At 41.6% G+C, this 24,826-nt stretch overlaps 1 protein-coding gene across 3 annotated transcripts in view; it reads left to right on the top strand.

The window, feature by feature from the left end:
• Positions 1 to 5,987: 5,987 nt before the first annotated feature.
• Positions 5,988 to 24,826, top strand: part of LOC142503957 (complement factor H-related protein 5-like) — a 38,100-nt gene continuing 19,261 nt past the window's right edge. Inside the window, exons 1-9 of one of the 3 annotated variants that reach the window (XM_075616963.1) lie at positions 5,988 to 6,131; positions 6,350 to 6,535; positions 7,841 to 8,023; positions 12,004 to 12,177; positions 16,981 to 17,034; positions 17,218 to 17,283; positions 19,694 to 19,867; positions 22,600 to 22,782; positions 23,981 to 24,178. In XM_075616963.1, the coding sequence (XP_075473078.1) occupies positions 6,059 to 6,131; positions 6,350 to 6,535; positions 7,841 to 8,023; positions 12,004 to 12,177; positions 16,981 to 17,034; positions 17,218 to 17,283; positions 19,694 to 19,867; positions 22,600 to 22,782; positions 23,981 to 24,178 (1,291 nt within the window). In that variant the 5' untranslated portion in view covers positions 5,988 to 6,058. The remainder of the gene's footprint in view (positions 6,132 to 6,349; positions 6,536 to 7,840; positions 8,024 to 12,003; positions 12,178 to 16,980; positions 17,035 to 17,217; positions 17,284 to 19,693; positions 19,868 to 22,599; positions 22,783 to 23,980; positions 24,179 to 24,826) is intronic. The other 2 variants (XM_075616964.1, XM_075616966.1) reach the window with 2 other exon arrangements.

The raw sequence follows: 24,826 nt of genomic DNA, 5'->3' as shown, positions 1-24,826 counted from the left end.
TAAATAGCCCAATAGAACACATCACAAGTAATTATCTATCACCAAAATAGCTAAATTATTACAATTCTGTTATTTCAAAACAATACAATTAAATAAACAACTATCCAAGCAAACTATTAAACAACCATTAGCCAACAAAACAATTAATACATTTACAACAATAGCCAGCAAAACAAATAATTAATTAAAACAAGTAGTTAGCAAAACAAATAATTAATTAAAACAAGTAGTTAACAAAACAAATAAATAATTAATAATGCTAACCAATCCTAAAATGTACTAAAAACAAGCCAACCACATTCAAAACAATTTAATCCAAACAATAAACAGAAATAGAAAAAATAAGTCAATAGAAAAAATTATTTGCCAAAAAATGCATTGGCTATCACTATATTTATCTGTACCCTAAAGGGGCACAGATTAATACATTATCAGTCAATGGCCAATGAAAAACATTAAAAGAAACAAATACAATTGTAACCAGGTCCTCCTGATCCCCGCCCCCCCCTCCACTGAGTGCAGGCACCTCGTTGCGCAGCGGGAAGTACCGGTGGGGCGATCGCATCGCCGGCGGCTTCCGTAGCAGAGCGCCACCATCTTGCGCATAGCCACGGATGTGCAGAGGTGCCAGAAGTTGCAACGGGCATGAATTATGTCGCTCATGCGCAGGACAAAGCGCGCGAAGCAGGGCCAATTAGATAAAGGCTCTGAGCAGGGACTACAAGTCCCATGAGCCTTAGTAGCAGTCACTTGACCATGCCAGCCAATAAGGCTCGAGGGTTCACTGAAGAGGGGAAGTAGGAAGCTGACAGTGGAGCACGAGTGTCAGTAGGTGCCAGGAGAGGATAGGGGAAGGAGGTGCAGAGAGGCAAGTAACCTCTGCACTAGGCCAGAATCCCCTAGGCCCAGATAGGCCCCGAGACATTGTATTAGTTTGTGGCTGCTGTAGGGACAGGACCTAGGATAGGGAACCTGCCCCATTAGTGCTGTCAATAGAGTGAGGGACACAGCGGACGCTGAATACCCTGAGAGAGAGAGGTCTGGGACAAGGCCAAGTCAGAGAAATAGAGGGCCACCCCAATGGACAATCGCGGCAGCGGAGTCCAGGACGTCGCGGAGGCGATCGTGGATCGGCAGATCCTTTGCGAAGATATCTGCAGGCCCGGGTGTTAGCGTGACCGGCAGGTATCGTTAATAAGTGCACCAACAATGGTGCACATACTGTAGTGGCAGCGCTGACCACAGGACCAGGGTGGGAAGGGTTGTACTGTGGACACGGTGTGGGATATGCCTTGCATTGTGTGTGGGCAGTTGTACTCTTAGTCATAATAGAGTATAGCACATTACGAGTTAAGAGTTACCTATGTACAGTAAAGTCCATTTCATTTTACAAGTGTGTGTGTTCATTGTGATTTGGTCCTGTGAGAGGCTCCTCCCACTCCATTGGGATCCCTCACAGGTGGAGGCGCTGCACCGTATTATAAGTAGATCACTCCAGGCTCTCCATGGTGGAAGCTTAGGCTCCTGGGAGCCAACAGGTAAAAGGGCAGCACTGGTAGCTTTCTGTGTTCAGGGGGAAACAGGGCTACACAATTAAAAAACCTGTAAAAATAAAATTACATACTGTAAATTCAATATTTTTCTAACCTTTATAAGCGTTGACCCTCCGAATTCCGGCGTTTCTGCAATCTCTCGTACCGCGACGTCATCAAAGTCAATCCTATGCCATTCACCTTTAAGATCTGGAACATGTAACAAAATTAATCTTTCTTTTATCACCGTCTTCTTTCTTCATCTGTCATTATTTTCTTCTTTTCTTTAATCTTCTTCTTCATCTGTCAATCCAAAATTCCATGGCAAATCCAGAACACAATGTTCTCTCATCGTCTTCTTGAGGTAAAATGAGTCGTACAGGCCTTATATATGGCCTGTGATGTCACATTTTCTGGTCAGATGGTACAGCTCCAATCTGATTGAACGCTGTATCATGTGCCCGCCTCCTTTTTTTTTTGTTAAGGATGTGACGTCATATCCAAGAGAGATAAGTAACATCCTTAAAACCACATGGCTAAATCAATTTTTCTGCCAATGAGATTGAAGACAATCCCATTGGTTGCTGCACCATGTGATATGTTACATTAGTTCAAATGGATGTGACATCATCCCTTAAAGTAACATCACATCCTTTTGAATTTCAATCCCATTGGCTGTATTACTATGTGATAAAGCCATGTGGTTTTAAGGATGTGACTGAAATCAATGCGGTTATGCCCCTGGAGATCCCCTGCTCATCTAACTAGTAATAAAATGTATATTAAAAAACATTAATTTCGGGGGAGATTTGCACAGGGAGAGGCAGGGTTCTCTCTGCAGCAGAAAGAAATCGCCAGGTGAGCCCTTTTCAGAGAGGCGATCATCACGTCCAATGCTACTAGCCATTTTTGCAAATGTTGCTATTACAGGTATTCGGGGCTTTCTACATTCCATGATAGCAATGTTGTTAAAAATGGAGATTTCAACTGCTCGGTAATTTTTTTTTTTATTGGCGCTTAGTGCATGGGCTCCAAAGTAGCATATAGCAACACTCATCCATCCTACAACTTTGAGATGTACCTGTAGCTCTCAGATGGTCTTGAGACACATGACAGTTTATACTAAAGACCATCACTAAGACTAAAAGGTTAACTACCCCCCACAGCTTGGCCAGATCCCACAGTGCAAAATGTATTTCCTTAGTTTTATGCATGAACTGTTTGGAAACATTATAACCTGAAGTTCAGTGAGTTTTGCACCTTAATTCGGACAATCTTTTCTTAGTGATACCCATCACAGAGCTGGATCCATAAAGCTCCATGAAATCCGGGCTCATAATGGGACGTTACCTAAGCCTGGAGCGGGCGTGATGTTCCCTGAGATTACCGTGTCTCCTCAAAGATTATTATATGCAGAAGCAACATCCGTTCTACGTCATTAGCATAGGGTTACCACCATGTTCTTGTAGCAACAGCATTAGTGTTACTCCCGTCCAGAGCCAGAAATAGGGGTTTAACTCATGATGAGAGAGAGGGAAATAACGCTATGTTAGTTATATCCCCTCACTGTGGATTTACCCCCATCCAGACCTGGAAATAGGGGTTTAACTCACAGTGAGACACGGAAATAACACTGTAAAAGCCCTACTTCAGGGTCTGGGTGGTAGTAACGCTACTGACCTAACTAACTCACATTACAGTAAGTCCCCGCTTTAGCCTTATTGCACTTTAGTGGCTATGCCACGTTATTATAAAGCTGCAGTTCAGTTTTTTTTTTTTTTTTTTTTTTTTTACATCAATAGTTTCATGTGGGCAATCTCTAATTACCTAAAAAACTGTATAGCTGCAGGTCAATTCGTTCTCCATGTATTGATCGGCGAAATTTGGTGACATCATTAGTGAAGGGATCTGTTTATATTCTGCTTCAGTCCGTCAGTGGAAGCTCATGAATATTCATGAGCACTCCTGCACTGACATGTGCTAGAGGGAGGGCAGGGCTGACAAGGGGGTGTGCCAGGGCTTGTGACAGGACATGAAGGGGCAGTGCCTTAGCAAATGGCTGTTAAAATAGAATACAAGAAAATTGGTCTTTCAAAGATGTTTTTTTTTAAAACAGAAAATGCTAAAAGTATTTTTTCTTACTACAGAACTGATTTATTAAAAAAAACACACATGCAGTATATTGACTGAACTGCAGCTTTAAGTCCTCATTTGCATATCATTATATCTAATGCCCATTAACATTAACACAATACTGGCTATGGGAAAAGCATGATTTAATGTCATTTTATTGTCCTGAGACGATACACAGTTAGGAGCAACGCGACTTTAAGTTAAATAAACATCACGTCAAGTCGCTTTGAAGATTTGGGTCCAAAAAAGAGAGGCAGATTGGGTTGATCAATCTACAGGTGCGACAACGAGTATTCTAAAACTTATCTGGGTCAATCACCAAAATGGCTCAGGTACATGCTGGGTACATGCTGCACATTTCAGAGACATTTCTGCAGACAGACTAATGGCCCATCGGAATAACAAAGCGGGGATCCTGGCAGTCCCATTCAAACTGAGGGACCCCTGCTGTGTTAATTCGATAGGCCATTAGTCTTTCTGCAGAAATGTCACTGAAATGTGCAGCATGTACCCAGCATGTACCTGAGTCATGTTGGTTATTGCCCCAGATTTTCCAAGGCAAGTTTTAGAATAAAGGCTGGCACAGCAGTAATTATATAGTAATTAATTCAATGTTCAACTGCTTTATTTTATGGGTGTTCTGTTTTTCACGAGCTTTGAGTATCGGAAACCTGGTTATTACTGACTTTACCTTTGCTCGAGCTACTGTACAAAACACATTAAATAGTCAATATTTGTCAATCTTTGAACCTTTTCTTATAAATAATTACAGTAGGTGAGCCACCCATCCGGATTCCTGAAATTCAGACCTCCACATGTCACTAAACATATAGAAATGTTATCTGGTACGATAACCTTAAAGACCCAGGTCCATGAAGTTACATAAGCCATGGCTTATGTCCAAAGAGAAAGCGCTCAGTCTTGTAACACCCACCTATTACCAAAATGAGACAATGGCACACTTAAATGTGCGTCCTGTGAGTATATTGTTACTGTACATTGTAGATCAGGTTGAAAAAAGACATACCGTATGTCAATCAGGTTCGACCTATGCTAAATTTAGATGACAGATACTTTATCCTATATTTGTGTTTACAGTATTTTGATCCAGAGGAAGGAAAACAAAAAACTCCCAGCGATATATCATCCAATGATATCTCATAAGGGGAAAATACATTCCGTTCTGACTCCAAATATTAGCAATGAGATTTCTCCCTGGATCATCATATTTCCCATGTTTACTTATTTGGTATATCCCTGTATACCTTTCTTTTCTAAAAAGGTGTTTTTTGAAAATATCTATTGTATCTGCCATCAGTCTCCATGGGTAATGAATCCCACATTGTAACTGCCCTTACTGTAAAGAACCCTTTCCTTTGTTGCTGGTGAAATCTCCTTTCCTCCAAACTTAAGGGATGACGCTGTGACCTTTATACTGCCCTTGGGATAAATAGCGAGTGAACTGTGCAACTAGCTTCCCTATTCCATCTTTGGGGGCCAGTTTACACCGTTGTGTACACTTCCGGTCACGATTTTCCATCGTAACAGGCATCCACAGACGCCTACAAGGGGGCTTTCCTTCCACACATGTGCATTATCTTTGGATACCACTCCACTACCTGCATACATGCGGAGGCGATTCCTGCAGCAAGTGCCATAGAGTAAATCCCAGCGCACGGGATCTCCACATAAACGGAACTGAAATTGCCCCCCTGTCTGACTGATGATGATGCCGATCTGTTGAACATTTCGCTGACCTGGATACTCATTTATTCTTACTTACATGTAAGTTATTTTATTGCCTTATTGTTTAATACATTTACAAATTTTCCTTACCTTGGTGCGCTCCTGTGCTTCTTTTCTTGGTCATTCTGTTCGCCGGCGGGGTCTTCCACCGGAGTTAATTTTTTGGAGTGAGGGGATCCACTTCAAGCCATAGTAGCAGCAAGAGGAGGGAGAATAATTAATTTCTGCAACACTAGGAAGCAAGAGCGCGGACTGAACTTTCTTTGATTGATTCTGAACCTAGTTTATGTTGATATGAATGCTTCTATCGAACTTGATGATACTTCTCTTGAATGTGTTTATGACGATGATTAAGATTTTGTTGAAGGGAAAAAGCAGCCATAATATGCCAACTAAATTTTCCATGGTCGACCAGCACCATTGATTGTCTTACAACCGAATACTGCTTAGTAGAAATGGGCCACAGCCTCTAAACAAACGTGTACTGTACAAACAAATCATTAATTTCTGAGGGAGGTATTTCCATTATCTTCTAGATGTCGAAATCCGTCAGTGGAAGGGTTTAAAAGTCCTGCCACCCCAGCCTGACATAACATACACAGGTACACCGCCCAATACTGCTTCAGCTTTGCTAGACCGGCTTTCAAATGACTTTGCTGGGACCTGCTCTTTTTATCTTTGTGTATTTTGGATCTTGCGCTGCGCAGCAAAATAATCCAGGTAAGAAAACGCAGACAGCTTTTATCAGAGTAAAGATTTAAATTCCCGCGTATAACCTCGTGTTTGGTTTAAGGAAGTCGTTCATTACGCATTTTTATTTAGTTAATAAAAACAGGGAATGAAAACATTCCTAAACATACTCAATGTCAGATCCCACGGATCAGGGATCGCGGAGCTGGCAGAATAAGCCCCTTTGTATATTTCTTTTCTCTCTGCAGCCCAAACGTGTGACAGACCTGACATAGAAAATGGACGTCCTTATTATGCTTCTTATGAGTTCCCACAAAGAACAAATAATCAGATTTATTACATATGTGATAAGGGTTTTCTGACCCCAGCGAAATCAAAGTCTGGCAAAGTTAGATGTACTGAAGGCGGATGGCTTCCTAAACCAAAATGTTTAAGTAAGTGATATTAACTAATGTATAACCTACGATCAGCAGTAAAACGCATACTAAATAAGTGAGTTATTGTAATTGTTTATTGTATATATATATATATATATATATATGTATATATATATATATATATATAAACACTTTAACATGTATTAGTGTATGTATCTGTGCATGCATGTATCATCTGCTTCTCGAGTTACAGGCCCCAGTATGGGGTGCTGGTATCTGTCTGCATGCTTAATTCTCCCACGTCATGTGACCGGGACATTTAAACATGCAGGAAATACTGGCACTCCATACCGGGGCTTGTAACTTGGGAAGCAGGGGGTCACCGAGGCTGAAAGGAATGCGGTTCAGCTCCAGAGACCCCCTGCTTCTATACTATGTTATTAAAATAAAATAAAAGTGCAAAAAAGGATAATGTAGCGCTAACAATCATATAATGATACTAATTACGGTAGTTAGTTAATAACCCAAATATTCACAAATAAATTAGTGAGGGGCGGCTGCCAAATAATATAAGATTGACTACCTATGTCACATAAAAGATGGAAGAAAATACATTCATACATAAGTAGGGCATTTACTCACTGTAGCGGATTGCCATTGGAAGATATTATTATAAATTGCACTATTGTGGTCACATTGTATTTTATCTGTTTTTATACTATTTTTAATCAATGTACTTTTCTCTGTTTCACTTACCTGTAATTTTCACCTATTTCCTCTGAGACTATCATCTAGCATTACGTTCTGTGCTGTCACAATTATCATAAAGTATTATGCTGTGTGTTATTTTTCTTCTATTTCATGCACCTGGAATCCATCTACATTGAATTTCGTTTGGTGCAACTAGGACACTTGTTTTCTACCTGAACACCTAACGGTTGGAGCCTCTAATTGTGTGATAATTGTCACACCACACTGGCACTTGTATATCAGGCGCTGAATGTATTTTCTTCCATCTTTATAAAAAAAAATAAAAGCAGCACGATTCCCTGTTTGAGACGCGCAGGGAGAGGAACTGGTTCTCTCACTCTCACTGTGTGTCTCTTACAGACAGATGCAGCCCAGTGGGATTCACACAGCGTGAGTCTCATTCAGGCGCTGGGACCCCCGACCGTATGAATCCTGATGGGCCATTAATCTGGTCGCGGGGATTCCGTAAGCAGGCGGGTGCCAGGCAGTTGCCATCTGCGGTTTCCTGGCCGGCTATGTGACAATCCATCAGGCTGCATCTGTATAGTAAAGATAAGTAAAATCTTAAAGATGATGGGCAAGTTATGTTATGTTTTTTTTGTTTTTTTTTAGAATTATGTCCCAATAATGGAGTCAAAGTGGACAATGCTAAACTTTTGAAAACTCTAAATACATATTTGACTGGAGCGAAAGTAGTATACAAGTGTTTCAAGGGATTTACAACGCTGGATGGAAAAGATGGTGGGGAGAGAGAATGTCTTCCCGATGGAAGGTTCTCCCCAGCAGAATGCATCCGTGAGTATCTCTCCATTTCTTGGTGTTTATGGACCGATCAATAGTTCACAGCAGGAGTGGTGAACTCCAACAGGTCACCTCAACTCCAACGCCTCAATGGCCACCAACAGGTCAGGTATTAAGGATATCCCTGCACGGGGGGCCCAATCAGTGGCTCAGCCAACGACTCCAGTCCTCAAGGGCCACCAACAGGTCAGGTATTCAAGATATCCCTGCACAGGTGGCTCAATCAGTGGCTCAGTCTTTGACTGAGCCACTGATTGAGCCACCTGTGCTGAAGCAGGGATATCCTGAAACCCTGACCTGTTGGTGGCCCTTGAGGACTGGAGTAGGCCAGCCCTGGTACACAGCAACCTATGATCCTTGCAAGCTCCTTTTTTTAAAGAGCAAAACATATACACTACCGACATACTTAATCCGAGCAGGGCTAGTTCCGCAAGCCGGGGGATGCCCCGGCTTGCTAGCCCCACTCCCTCGGCGTGCCGCGCGTCACCGATGCGCGGTCACGCGTCATCGGGTGCCAGCGCCCCCTGCACGTGCGTCCAGGGCTCCCCGAGGGAGCCCTGGTGTCCCGCGATGTGGGGGACGGCGGCAGGGGGTTCCGGGGGACCCGGCGGACCCGGCAGCGGGAGGGAGAGCGCCCCGATCGGAGGGCGCTCTTCCGCTGCTTCGGCGCGCGCCCGGCACCCTCCGGCGCGCGCCAGGTTACTGCTGCGGCCGAGAACGGGCAAATGCTCGAATAAACTCAGCCGCAGCAGTACAAATGGTGTCTGTATAGGGACATGAATATTATTGCATTGAACTTTTTTCAATAAAAAATCCATTCCACTGAGAAATGTACAGCATGCTGCAGTAACGATAACATTACGACTCCCAGCCATGCAAAACATTTGCTACATTTCTATTTAATATTTCAATCTTTTTCAAGGAATACGGTAGAAAAAAAGGGAAGTTAGAAGTGCAGCAATATATAGATTTCCCTTCTGTCACAACATTTATACACCAGAGAAAGATCAAGGGGCAGAGGGGGTGGGGGCTTGGTAGAGAGGGGAAGGCACAGGAGAGAGGAGGCGCTCTCCAGGAAATGAGTACTTTAAAATAACTTTATCTTGGATGTTATACTCACGGACCAGCTTCACATTGCAGAGCCAGTCGCCGACCTCACACTGATCAGATCCAAAAGGTCAAAACAGCTGTCTGTGAGTAGGTATGCTGGCTCTGCAATTCTGTAACCCAGGCTGTGCTGAAAAGCTGTGTAATGCGTTTATAGGGGTCCCATGTTACAATGGATAAAAAGTAAAAGTGACACTGTGAGTGCTCATTTGTATGTCATTACCCAGAATCCCTGGCTGCAGTGAAAGGGCAGTATGCTAAGAGATAATGGGGAAGCGAACCCCCTTCAGAGGCGGACGGGGGGGGAAGAGATCAGTGGCAGGAGGGGGAGGAGATCAGGGGGAGGAGATCAGGGGAAGGGGCTAACCCAGAGCTGCCTGTCAGCCCTCTTCCCTGCGTTAACCCAATCAGGGAGGGGGGATTATTTATTTAAAAAAAAAAAAAATTGGGCCCGAGCAGGGAATTCATAAAGCCGCAGCACGGCTCGCCAGCGGCCTAAATCGACTCGCCACGGGCGTGTGGTTATAATTATTTGTCGAACACTGCTCATAGCCATGAATAAAACATAATCAAACACTCAGGACTGAACTCACAAACAGACCCCTTCTGTCATGAAAATGCCCTGCAACTTATTCAAAATGATTTAACATATCCAAATAATTCATCATTGAGTACCTCACCATAAGTTTGAGTAGGTTAACTTTTGTGTGTGTTGTACAGTACAAGGAGAGAGGGGAATACATTTCCTACAGATCGTCTCTGCTACTTACGCTTTTTTTATATTTTTTGAAAGACGTTCCAGTTGAATATATGCGAATGTTTATTTATTTATTTGCCATATAACTGCGAGCAGCAACAATTAAATTTACACAAGTTTCCCAAAGACTGTCAAATGTTAAAGGAGGTTTGTCTGTCGTGGGAGAGGGGGTTTGGCCCGGTATTAAAGGGGTAACACCCCATTTGGCCACCCCCTGCCCTCACCTGGGAGGTGAGGGGTTAACTGGAATGATGTCCAGTACTGTGTTTATGCCCCTGCTTCAGCACCAAAGGTGTATCCCCCTGTGAATGTGTATTTTCCCCATCTCAGTGTTTGCACCAACACCTACACTGGGATCCAGTCGGGAGGGAAAGGGTTAATGTTAATTTTGAGTGTATAGCCCTTTGTTCCCTTTCCCGCCAATGCAGGCTCCATTTTGTAGTCTCTCAATAGGTTGCCATTGCAGCCCCATGTAACCCTATTGAGATTCCGGCGATTTGGGCCTGATATCGTAGAAGACCTGCAGGTGGCGCCCGAGAGGAGGAGCGGCGGTTCCCCATTGAAAGTGAATGGAGTAATGCATTTCAATGGGGATTCCTCAACTCAGACCTCCAGGAACCGGCTGGCAGCCATCCAAACTGCAGAACCGCAAAAGCAGAAACTTTGTCTTGAAAGAGCTTTGATCAATCCCCGGTCAAGTTCACGTTCAATTGGCGTGGGAAACTTAGATTCTAGGACACACCGGAATAAAATTCTATTTGCCCCTAGATCCTAGGAATCCCCAAACTCGACCCCAACTGGGTCCGACAGTCAATGACCCCGGTAAAGGGTTGCGCTCGCTACGAGAGTCGCATCATTAACTCTAATGGCGGAAGTAAAAGCCGCGAGGTAAAAACGGCTAAGTCAAAATGTGCAGAAACATGAAACCCATAACTCCGGTTCTGTTCAGCTTAGAGGGCTGAGATTTGGTCACCATGTAGTCATAGTTCCGGCATGGCTGTATGGCAAATACCAACCCTATCGGAGCAACAGGACGGAGTCAGGGTAATGGTTAAGTTTGGGTTTCTGCCATTGATTTGCATGGCAGTAAAAAGCCACTTTTGTAAATGTGCTTTTAAAACTGTATTTGTGTAACTCTGGTCTGGTGGGTCGCAGCGAGCTAAAACTTGGCCACCATGGAGAGTCCCCTCCGGCAGGAGGGTCTGGCAAGTTTCAGCCCGCTCGGCCCAGCCGAACTGATTATTTTAATATGTTTAGATATTAAGAAATGTACTATCTTTTGGGTCTGGTATAAAAGCCCGAGTAAGATACTGGCTCTGCTATATGTTAATGCTCAGGGGGGCGACCATTTGTCTACAACAGGCCCCCTGATCAAAGGCTTCACCACTCTAATTGTGTACAATAGGGTGGAGAAAAGCAGAGCTGCTTGAGTGGTCTGTAAGTGTTGTAATTGACACTTACAGACAAAGGATTTCCTGACCAGATACACGTCTGGTAGACTTTAAGGCGCCCTTTCTTTAGTGTGGGGCTAGGGAAATGAGACCCCAAGTGAAGAATGTGTGCATGTGCCAACTATCTGGGGGCATGGTCCACCAATGCTTTCCACGTTAGCTGGCAAAGAGGGATTGGGTGCAGGTAATTGTTAACCAATACCTGGCACCCAATGTTAGGGTATAGGGCTGGAATCCCATATAAATCAGTGTAAGCCCTATGCCCAGGGTCTTCGTTTGAACATTTGAAAGAATCCTGATTACCTTGATGAATTGCTAATCCTGTCTTTGATTACTTCATTGCCCCATTCCATGTAAGTGCTATATTCTGTATGTTATTTGTGCAATCTTGTGTGTTCACCTTTTTTAAGGAATAAACTTAATTTATCATATCTTAGTCGTGTTCAATTCAACCCAGTGATATTTGTGAATATTATAACCATGCACAAGCTCCCGTGACAATGTCACATTTCCACATCCCACTTTGCATGAAGAAGTTAACCTCATTAATTCATATTTCTCATCCAACCCCGAAGTTACGTGACAAATGCAAAAATCTTGTGAAAATGAAGAAAAAATGTTTTTTTTTTTTTTTTTTTAAATGATTCTTTCTCTTTTAGAACTGACATGTACAATTCCAAGTACAAACACTGTAATAAGAAAACCTCCGGGGGAGAGTTACACAATTAAAACAGAAGTAACGTTCTCATGTCCAGGCGGCTTCACATTAAAAGGATCCCCAAAAAGTTGGTGTTCTGAATTGGGCTGGAGTTCACCATTACCAACATGTCAAGGTAACTTAAATCCCAGTATCTATTATTTTTATCCTGTCTTTCTATTTCTTTCTGCAGCTGGCGGAACGCCCACCTGCTGTAACAGCCTCCGACTGGCGCCCAACTGCTATCACTCAGTAGATAAGCGAAAATGTGTGAATTAAAGATTTAATATTTCACTTAAAACCCTGAGAAGGAGACCATGACCTTGTTAGACACATCAAGAACATTTTTAATGGCTGAAATTCATACATTTGTCTATTTGTCAAACTGGGCCTTTCATTTCCTGCTTGAAAGTTTCCAATTTCTGTCAATTCCCGGGAAACACATTTTTCTCTTCATTTTGCCAGGACAATATACTGCATTGTAGCATTGTAAACATGTTTTAGCACTGCGTTTTTTTTGGCATACGATATGATCATGGAAGTATGACAACTAATACAGTCTTGTTTTTTCTTGTCTTTACCAATTTTGGCTATCTAAACAATCAATATTATATCTTAAAAAGGAATGTTAAATTGTAGCATTTCAAATTTATACAATTTACCCCTCTGATTTCCTTGTTTAAAAACAAAGTTCCATAATTACATAGTTACATTGTAGATGAGGTTGAAAAAAGACATACGCCCATCATGTTCAAACTATGCTAAAATTAGATGACAGATACTTTTTCCTATATCTTTCTTTACAGTATATTGATCCAGAGGAAGGCAAACACAAACCCCAGTGAAATATCATACAATGATATCTCATAAGGGGAAAAATTCATTGCTTCCCGACGCCAAATACTGTCAAACAGATTACTTCCTGGATCAACTTACTTCCCATGTTTACTTATTTGGTGTATCCCTGTATACCTTCCCTTTATAAAAAATATCCATCCTGTTTCTGAATGACTTGAATTTGCTATTTCTATGTTATTCAATATAAAATCTAGGAACACTGTATGTAGTTTCACAATAAATCTTCCTTTTAAAAGAAAATCTTAGAAAACTGTCATTGCAGATATTACATCTAGTAAACCCCGGCAAGCCAGTCAGTCACAAACAATGTCTCTAAAACAAAATCAAGTCTTAGAATAAAAAAATGCATGAAAAGTGCACCACGCCTCATATCGAGGAGCAATCACGGCGTTCGTGGGGAAGCCGTTATCACCAAAAACCGGCCAAAGAGAATAAATGAGAAAAGGAAGGTCTCATCATCACTCAAAGTAAAAAAAAAGTTATTTATTATAAAAATACTAATACACGATGTTTCGGGCACCAAATACCCTTTACCCAGTATGAAAATATTATTATTTTTTTTTTTTTTTTACATTGAGATCTTTGGGGACCTTCCTTTTTTTCATTAATTCTTGCAACTTATAGATTCATTTGTACAGTAGGTAGTAACAAAAGAAACGGTGCACTGCTGATCGGTAGATAGAAAAATAAACCAAGCGCATTCATAGAAAAATAGAAAATGTATTCATTTGCAATGGACGTACACATGACAACTAACTCTGACGCGTTTCGTTCCAGTGTGGAACTTTGTCAAAGAGTGACTGGTCTGATCTCAAGGTGGTCTTTAAATACACTGGCGACACACTTTATTCGAGCTCGGCTAGTCCCACGAATTCGGGTATACCCGGGTGTAATGAGGTTTGTGACTGTTTTCTGCCCGAGTGCATTGAGTTATTTTCCGGCAGGGATTGAAGCATTTTATTCCCGCTGGCTGCAATACTGCACAGTACATATATATATACTGCATTACAATTCATGAATTTATGCCATCTGGTAGACACGCGAAGCATTGCAGCCTATTAAATCCTAATCATTATCATTTAACAGATCAGCCGCCCGTCAGCCAGGCATGAACCCAGGCTGGGAAGGCAAATGCAACGGGGCTTGTCAGAGGTGAGGAGCGGCGCATTCCAGGTATCTGCCAGGTACATACCGGGTATTTGCTCGAATAAAGTGTGTCGGTGCAGTAGGTACTACTTAATTCTTTATTGGATTGGGTCAGGGTAAGTGTGTCAGGTAAAACCCAGCTGTAGAATAATTACAGTTTAATCTGTCAACACTTCAACTATATAACCACAATATGTTGATTTATATTATAACATCACCTCGAAAACCTAAAATGGACATTACAAACAAACATGTGCAATAACGGTCCTACCGTCAGTGAAAACCTGATTCCAGCAATGTACTACCAGCACTGGCTTACAATAACAGTCTGACCATCAGTGGAAACCTGGCGAACCACAATCCTTGCTACCTGGCCCCGCCAGATTACCAGCAAGATTTCCAGCCTGATTCCCAACATTATTACCAGCTTCAGCAGCTTCCGCCGCTTCAGCAGGCACCTGTCAACTATAATGCAGACTACAGGAGTGACCCCAGCTTGTACGCACAATACATCTCTGACATTGGCTCAATTATTAACTTTAATTTCCAATTACACTACAGTAGTGTATGCCTGCCATACAATATCAATGCTTGTACTGTACTGTACTCATGCACTCTACAGCGCGACTTGACGCATGCGCAATACCGGAAATAATAGCACTTTTTTTCATTAAAAAGAGATAAGGACAATAATTAGCACCATATGTATTTAACTCTATAGTGTCATTAACCAAGAACGCAACCCCAATTAGTATTTGCATTTGTATTTAAATTGAAGTCACAAAAGTAGATTTTTTTTATAGAGGTTGGTTAATGTGCCTGTCTTAGATTTTAATATAAGTAATGACTGTAATCCAAAATTTTACTGTTACTGTTGCCAGCAGAAAACACCCCAAATAATCTGGAATCAGATACCTGCTTTCTGCTCTCCTTTTTGGATGCCCTTTTACAGTGACCAGTTATACTAAAGGAAAACATATTTGTAATATATTTGTAGCTGGAAATATAGATGTTGCAGATTCATTGGTATTATGGTGCCTAATGTTAAGGTGTGGTTGTGCTCTGTGCCATTTCAAAAATTAGTTTTTGTTAATTCTATGTCTTCTGTATCCATAATGTTTCTGACTTATCTTTATATATCTCATAACCTGCGCAGGTACGTTTTAGTTACTTATAGAAAAATAACATGTGCTATTTATCATGGAGATTTTGAGTGATTGCCAACCTGTTCTGATACATTGAAAATACAATTTTAATTAAATTGCCAATGGTTCTAAAGCTATCATAAATAGCAGAGGTAAGAGAGGGCAGTCTGGTCTAGTGCCTCTATGTACAGGTGCGCTGACGAGTATTCTAAAACTTGCCTTAAACTTGCCTTGGAAAATCTGGCGCTATAACCAACAAGACCCAGGTACATTCTGGGTACATGCTGCAACATTTCTGCAGAGACTAATAGCCCATCGGATTAACAAAGAAGGGGTCCCTGGCAGTCCCATTCAGTTTGAAGAGCCAGGGACCCTTGCTGTTAATCCGATGCGTCATTAGTCTGGCTGCAGAAATGTCACTGAAATGTTGCAGCATGTACCCAGCATGTACCTGGGTCTTGTTGGTGATTGCCCCAGATTTGTTTTAGAATACTCGTCGGCACTACAGTACACAACGCGTGATTTGTTTGAATAACGACCGCTGCAGCTGTATGTGGAGTATTCAGGTCCATTAGTCTTCTTTGTTACTTCTTTTTTTATGTATTATTATATTATGTAGCGGAAATCAAAGTAGAAGAGAATAGTTTTATTTATTTATAAAAAATGTTTTACCAGGAAGTAATACATTGAGTTACCTCTCGTTTTCAAGTATGTCCTGGGCACAGAGTTATAACAATACATGGTTACATTAAAAGAACAGGGTTATATAGTCAATTCACAGACATTTCATGGACAGATCGAGTTGTAAAATTGGGTACTTGGGATAAAAGGGCTAATGAGTTTCAGATTGAAATAGAGCAACTTTAACAGTATCAAACATCAGCAAACGGCTCACACCCTTTGGCAGCGCCAAAGTTTGTCTGCCTTTGGGGCACGCAGATGTACACTGGGGTGGTTGGGATTCAATACAGCTGTGAATACTATGATCTTTTTGTCCTCTTGGCTCATTAAAATTCCAGTGGGTGGGGTTGACAATCCACAAAGTACAAGCAAATGTTAACCCTTAGTACGCTGGTCATGTGCAGAGGGAAGCAGCTCTTGGGGAGTCCCATCAGGCTGTCCGCCTTTAGGGCAACGCAGATGTACACTCGGGTGGTTGAGATTCAATGCAGCTGTCTAAAACAATGCAGAGGAGCAGCTACATAACCAGTCTGCTTCAAGTAATTATCCCAATGAAATTGTTCATTACTTGAAGGAGAGTTGTTTGGCTGATGACTTTTCCCATTTTTTTCTTTTTCTAGCCTCTTTTGAATCTTTCATTGCTCTTTTCCTAGTAGTCTTCATAGCGGATGCTTCTCCCGAATTCAAACATTTCAGTTACCTGTTTAATACAAATATTTATACAACAGACACTCAATAGCACTCCATTTTGACACATATACATATATATATTTTGAGGGGGCTCAGGGGTTCCCAAGAAGAGCTTGCTGGGGTTCTGTGTTTTGTTAATACAGTACAAATATTTGCATGACTCTGGGTTCTACATAGAGAATGAAAATAAATGTCTGCTCGGTATCCACCGGAGCCTGGGAATTGAAAATGTATCTAAATGTAATTGTTTTCCATACTTCCCCTTCTGAAATAGAACAATTTAAAGAAATCCTAAGTAATAATTACCGTAGATGGGATGAAAAAGCAGCATCTCGGCTAAAAAATATTATTATATAGTATTTTATTGGAAGGTATTGGGAATCTGCATATTTAGTGTGGTATGTTACTCTGTCTTTCAGAGGCCATGTCGGATCGTTCAGCTGTTAAAGATGGAAATCCCAAAGATAAATCAAGTAAGCTTGTCTCTGTAATATTAATGTAGACAACATTACAAAGGGATGAGCGTGTATATATATATATGAGTATTTGCCGCACGTTACAATGAGTTTCCCCAGCACTGAAGACATTGGCATTCTTCCACTTTGAAAAACCCTTTCCCGAATCTATCAGAATAAAAATATTTTGATTTATTTCAGATAAAAAGAGCGACAAATCCAATTCTGCCACTAACAAGAAAGATAGGAAGTCTTCTGGTACAAAAGGTAGGATTATGTTGTACTTGTGCTGAACCTTATTACTCCTCTTTGGCACTTGGCTGAGGACGATGAAGTATTATGGGCAGTATACAGTACTGTATGTAATTGTAACTTAATGTATGTACAATATTATAGTTCTGTCTTTAAATCTGTGAGTGAGCTAGTCCTTATTAGTGACCTTGAATCTCAACCTTATGTTATTTATATTAAACTATTGTGATGGCAATATGACAACCAATGATTCAATTAAGCTATTTGACCCTTCAAGCAATGATTATAGCCCAAAACAAACACCTTCCAAACATGGAAATATAATCTCACTCCAAAGATTGATTGCTGGATTTTCTTCATCTTGTTAGCCTTGAAAAACAAATCTTCAAAAAAAGGAAACGGTGATTTAAAAAAAATATTTTTCCTTCCACCATTTTTTATCTGTTTCCTCCTCCATTACTATCCTACATTCATTTTGTTATAAAATACTTTTAGAACATATTTAAAATTATTTATATCAATAGTTTATGAACATATCCTTATCTATTCTTTCAATAACAAAAAAAACATAAACAGTTACATACAGGGGAGTGCAAACATGCACAGATACAGTAGGTAATGAAGCTCTGATCCTGAGAGCTTACAATCTAGAGAGAATGAGGGACAATGTTGAAACAAGAAGGTAAGGTGGCTGCTAATTGTAAGAAAAGGTGTGTCTCAGCATTCCACCCAAAATGGTTTTGTTCTCCTGGACCATTGTGACGGATCTACCATGCTTGGGATTATGGATGGATTGGGGTCACACTAGCCATAAACCCATGCGTGTTAGAACTATCACAAAAATCCCTAAACATGAAACAGCTGACTTAACTGGTGTAACGGTGTTTCCCTCACCCGGTGGGAGATTTGGCCATTACTGGTCATGTGGTGCATGATACCTCCTGGTAACAGGAGGACTGAGTCGTCCACCGGTGGTAGAGGGACAGAGGACTAGGCTTCTGGGGTTCATAACTATACATATATGTACATACCTATACATATATGTACATACCTGTACATATCTATTTAGCAGTGCAGCGCCTCCATCTGCTGTTGGCTCCTGGGGACTGAAGGTGATCCTCATGGTAAAACTATTACCTTTCCCCCCCAGTAAGGTCATGAACCAGGCAGAAGGTATAACAGGAACGGTTTATTATCTCTTCAGTACAGTAAAGTACAGTAACAAGGCAGGCTTCTCCCCAATGCAGTACTTCTCAGCTACCACTGAAGGATGGTCCCTGGACCGTCAATGCAGGTCAAGGGCACCCACAGTCATCCTAGCTCTTCTCTGCCTCCCTAGCAGAGGCAGAGGTATGGTCTACACTCACTCTTCCCCAGGGGGAAGAGGACTGGAGAAGGCCCAATAATCAGCCTCTCTAATGTGTGACCTGCCTTCCTCAAGTGGGAAAAGGCACTACTAAATTTGGGCAATACCTGCCTTTAAGTACAGCCAAGGCCTCCAACAGAAATCATGGGGCCCAGGACAAACATTTTAAGCAGAGCACTTCCGGGACGCTGACGTCAGAGAGGCCCGTCGGCGAGGGACAGAGGGATAGATTGATGTAGGCTGAGGTTGCTGCTAAGGGAGAACTGGGGCCCGGCCGTGAGAGGACCGGCAGACGGGCCTAGCCAGAGGTCATGCCCAACTTGCAGTGCCGGGCCCCCCGACTCACCAGGCCCGGGACGCCAACCCCGCAGACTCACCCTGTTTACGGCCCTGAGGAGGAGGGCACTCGATCTGACTCATGATTGGTAATGCCCAGGCCTGATGTCACTGCCTCCCGCTGTCACTCCGGTGCAGTACCAAGGAGGGGAAAGCCTTATATCAACTACTGGCAACCTGACTGTTCCAGGGCTTACTGCCCGGAGTGAAGCAAACTACTGTAGTAGCCACAGATGGCATGGCTTCACTGGTTATCTTCCAGCAGTGTACAAATGAAATCCTTAATTACTGTATATAACAACTCTCCCTGTAAGAATCATAATTAACGTGCCTCTCTCAAATACATCTACATCATTCTTCTGGGATCTTTGCTTAAGTTAACCCTTTCTTCGACATCTTAAAAATATGAATGTTTTTGCTACAGAACTAAAGAACTGTATTTCTATCCCTTACTATTAAACACACTTTTATATCAAGTTATAGCAGAGGAATGTGTGTGTGCTACATGTGTGTGTGCTACATGTGTGTGCTACGTGCGTGTGCATGTGTGCTATGTATTCCCATGTTCCCTTATCCCATTTGAAACATAGAAACTGACAGAGGAATTTGACCTCATTAATTCATACTGTTAACCTAGCCTCTAATTCATTGACAACAATTAAAATCAACAGCCCTTTGCTCTAAAGGAAACGTTATTTGATTCTATTTTGTTCTCACTTTTAGAAACGCAGTGCACCATACCCAGCAACAGTAATATTAAACCCCGTCCCAACAGGAGCAGCTACAAAGTAAATGATGAAGTGATATTCTCTTGTGACAGAAACTCCAACTTAATTGGATCAGACACAAGCCGGTGTTATGACGATGGTTGGCGTCCAGAATTACCAACGTGTGAAGGTAACTTAAACCCTACATCTTCCTTAAGTTACCTCCCCTCATATCTCTTCCATGTTCCTCTGCTCACACCCTGAATAATGCCCATTAACTGCGTAACTAGCTACTAATATTGCATGACTCGTTCTGCTCTCAATCTCTGATTTTGCTTTGATTTACATTTCAAGTTAGCAAATCTTTTCTAGCAGGGGAACGTCCACCCTATTTCTAATACTTTTGCTTTTTGCCTTAAATTTGCATCTCTATGGCACAGTTCAAACAGATGATCCCGATTACACAGCAAAGTTCACATGTTCTTCCATATTTATGGTGGGTACAGATTGCTATGTTATAGCACTGATGTTGGTTCATTGATTGAATTAAAGTTGGTATTCTTTGGTGTGCAGTGGAAGTAAATATTTTATCCCCCATTTGAGTGTACTACTATCAGCATGCAATAGATAGCAGGAAATAAAACTAAAGGGTTTAATTTGTGCGCTGGGGGAAGATAACCAGTTTAGCAGCCATATCTTCTCATTTTTAGGGATTTTCTGATAGTTCTAGCCAGCATGGGGTGTGACCCCAATCCATCCATAATCCCAAGCATGCTAGAACTAGCACGGAGGTCCAGGTGAGCAGAACCATTTTGGGGGAAATGCTTTACCTCTAACATCCAACTTTCCCTTCCAACCGCATTGGTACCAGCTGTGCGGCTGGACAAATCTTCACGCTATAACACTCCCTGTGCAGCTGAACCATACTCAAACCTGAGGCACACTCTGTCCCACAATGAGCAGCCACTTTACCTTTTGTTTCAACATTGTCCCTCATTCCCTCTAGATTGCAAGCTCTCAGGATCAGGGCTCTTATTACCTTCTCTATCTGTTTGTGCATGTTTGCTCTTATTTGTATTTAGAATGTAACTCTATTTATGTAATTATTAAATCTCTGTACCCCCATTATACTGTGCTGCGGAATATGTTGGTGCTTCACCAATAAACAATAATAATAATACTGTTACATTAGTCCCCACGGGAATTTTAATTCATGCAGATGTAGCAAAGAAGACTATCTCTGACACCGGGGCACGCAGTGGTCACCCGACCGTGATGGCCATGCGACCGTGGCGGTCCTAATGCTTTGGGGTCTGATCCAGGTGTGTGGCCCCCTCAGCGCGGCTCCAGGGACCGTTTGTCTCACTACATCTGTACATGGGACTGTTTGTGAGATCTGAAACAAATTGCTTCTCATAGTCATAAGTACAACACATGGAAACACACAGGATCCATGTCACTAACAGACCGTTTTCTCTTTAACACAGCCTGCAAATTATTCAAACTAATTTCATGTATTCAAATACAGAAAATGTATACTGCACGTCTCACCACAACTTTGAGTAGATGAACTTGTGGGGTTTTTGTGTAAGTTGGGAAGGGATTACATCTCATACGTAGAGTCTCTGTGTCTTCCTCCTTCTTCTTTTTTTTTTTTAGAAAGATGTTCCAGGCGAATATTTGTTGAACGTTGATGATTTTGTTCAAAATTTCCTTGAGCAGCAAAAGTGTAAAGCTTTCTGGAGAGGGTTACGGAGTTTGCACACAAGTAAAGTTCTCATGTCCCGACGGCTTCACATTAGAAGGGTCCAAAAAAAACCCCAGTATCTATTCTATTTATCCTGTCTTTCCATTTCATTCTCCAGCTGGTGGAACGCCCACTTACTGTAACAGCTTCCGACTGGCGCCCAACTGCTATCACTCTTAAAAACGTTGATCTGATAAGAGCACATTGTGCACTCAAAACTCCTTTATTTATTTATAACTTTATTTATAAAGCTTTATTAAACTTTATTTTATATATTTAACATAATAGTCAAATTAATTAAAGGAATTTGAAAAATAGGTTTACAAAAACCTGATATGCCTTTCTTCTAAATCCGAAGCTTCCAAGAGTTGCCACTCCAGCATTTATAGAAATCTGACTCAGTGGGACAGAACTTTTCTGCTATTTGTAAGTTAAATTCTGAAGTTAAAGAAATACACGGTTTCAATTCTGGAAGAAATCTAGTGGATTTAAACTCCAGGAATGTGTCATATCCACCAACTGACATCAAACAGAACAGTTCTTTGTTTAATGAAGTCATGCTTGGCATGATACGATGTGCTCCAGTTTTACATGCTACATTTCTTTTCAAAAATTCGGGAAATTCACAATCTCATAATTGAAGGTTAAGAATGAAATTGTTTAAGGCATCGGGTGCTCAACTCCAGTCCTCAAGCCCCCTGAACAGGTCAGGTTTTTTGGATATCACTGCTTTAGCGCAGGTGGCTCTATCAGTCCTTGCTTCAGCCCAAGTTGCTCAATCAGTCACTGCTTCAGCCCAGGTGGCTCAATCAGTGGCTCAGTCAAAAGATGGAGCCACTGATTGAGGCACCTGTGCGGAAGCAGGAATATCCTTAAACCCTGACCTGTTGGGGAGTCTTGCGGACTGGAGTTGAGCACACCTGGTTCAAGGTATTGGGGTACTTTTGGTATTGGAGTACTTTTGGTATTGGAGTACTTTTGGTATTGGAGTACTTTTGGTATTGGAGTACTTTTGGTATTGGAGTACTTTTGGTATTAGAGTGCTTTTGGTATTGGAGTAGTTAAGGTATTGGAGTACTTCATACCATTATATCTTTCCTTTTTTGCAAAAAATAAGGTCTTAAGTAAAGACTGTTACTGGTGTTCAGAGTATTCGTGTCTTTGCTTTATTCTAGAGATGACAAACAGTTGTGGTCCGCCACCTGTAGTAACGTATGCAGACCTCAGTGAACAAGCACAGGATGTGTATCCTTCGGGCTCAACAGTCGTGTATAGGTGTCAACCCCGTTACAAACTCGAAGGAAACCGAAAAATTAAATGTAAGAACGGAGTTTGGGACGATCCACCAATTTGCTTAGGTAAGTACACAGCAAAGCTTTCATTGTACATTAAATAGTTTAATTCCCCTTCCCATTTACTGCTAAACTTCTCTAAATGTAACTCATTCCCAATCCATGACATTATCCATGACATCGCTGATTCAGTGATAATGACACTATACTGTAGGTCTCGGGATCTAAGTGTAATCAGGGACATCCCACTTTATTTAGAACATGTTTTATCAGTGGAGTTACAGCACATTGAGATATAAATCTCATATTCAACCATATCTTGGGATACAAACCAAAACACTACAATGGACAGAATGAGCATACACTATACGTATAAAGTGTAATAGAGCCATGTGCATTTTCTGAGCTTGTGGGAACTTTAAGTGACTTTAACAACCCCAGAAATGAGGGGCTGGATATAAATATTAGGAGTGCATATTTTTTAATGGGACTGGGGTCATTAACCCTTTGGGCACGGGTAGGTTTCCGGATTCTGGGTCATGGGATTAAATGAGAGTGGCGGCACCAGGATGCCGGTACCAGAAATGGAGGTGGCTCCCCTGCGTTTTTGACCTGGCAGGTCATGCCCTCAGAGTTGTCAACACCTAAAAGAAGAGCATTTGTCCATGATGTACGTGGCATGCCAGTGCTAAGGCCGCATCATGTACATCATAAGGGCACTGAAGAGGTTAACCTGTTAGGCGCTAGAAGTTTTGTGGCACCCATGTGGCGGACCTTCCATCTGCTAAGTCCTATGACCACTAGAGAAGTGATCCCACGACAGGGATCTGCCCCTCACGTCAGGAATGGAAGAAGAAGTCCAACTCCTCATCTGTTCCGATCTCAATCTCCGCTCACTGGGATTTGAGGTTGTGATATTCCGTAGAAATTAGCAAAATGTCATAGGTCACTCAAAGGGTTCAACAGGCTGCTGGCTAATGATTTCAGGTGATAAGCATTGTTTGTTTGGTGGGAAAGGGTAAACGTCTCAGGTAAGTGGGTAGGCTCCAGGTACTTATTAAATACTAAAAGGGCTATTCTCTACTGTACGTCTGATGACATTTCACTGAAAACACTCGCCCCCTGTCCTCAGCCCTGGGTATATCAGCAGATGAGCCTCTTTCCAAAGTGGTAGATAATATTAAGATTATGGCCCATAACCAATTCCTGAGCCTTCTGTTTAACTGAAATGCAATTGATGGGAATGTCCGACTTTGTATCTCAGAGCCGTGTACTCCAGACAACAGCACAATGGAAGAAAACCATATAACACTACGATGGCTAGTTCCGTATACGTTGTATAATGAGGATGGAGAGGAAGTGGAATTTATATGTTTATTTGGATATGAGCTGTATCCGCCATCAGAGCTTGTAACAACATGCAAAAGAGGAGTGCTGCTTTATCCAAAGTGCGTCAAAAAAGGTAAGTACAACAGTCTGCATTTGTAACATAGAAAAGGAAAAATCTCCAGAGCGTGGATATCCTGGGAAGTTAACCTCCTAATGGGACAGCTAATGCCAGGAGAAAGGTAACCTGATAGGACAGCAAATGATAATTACAAAATATTTATTTAAGAATCCTATACATCTGAATCCATATAAGGACTATATAAATACAATAAAAAATTAATACAAATCCAATGTGGTCTAATGATGATTAGTACAGTGATGTAAGTCACTGAAAGAAAATAGTAAGGTATAGGATTCTTAAATAAATATTTTGTAATTATCATTTGCTGTCCTATTAGCCCCCTTTTTCCTGACATTATCTATCCCATTAGAAGGTTAACTTCTCAGGATATCCACACTAGAGTTTTTTCCTTTTCTACATTGCTTGGAGGTTTTGGAAACCCCTTTTTTTCACTGGCTGCAAGATAGCCTGTCCGATACATTGGGGTTTTCTCATACCTTAGAGATATTATCATTATCTATCACCCACACAAGAGCCCCTTTTTATTGTGCATTTGTAACATGACCAGAAGGTTTTCGCCTAGCAAATGTCAGAGATTAATCCAAACACCAGCAAACAAAGTTGATCGGTTAAATTGTAAATTTGGTGTTACAAGACCAC

The sequence above is a fragment of the Ascaphus truei genome, chromosome 10 (assembly GCF_040206685.1).
Source record: "Ascaphus truei isolate aAscTru1 chromosome 10, aAscTru1.hap1, whole genome shotgun sequence".
In the NCBI taxonomy this organism is placed as follows: domain Eukaryota; kingdom Metazoa; phylum Chordata; class Amphibia; order Anura; family Ascaphidae; genus Ascaphus; species Ascaphus truei.
This window is presented reverse-complemented; position numbering and strand designations above follow the sequence as displayed.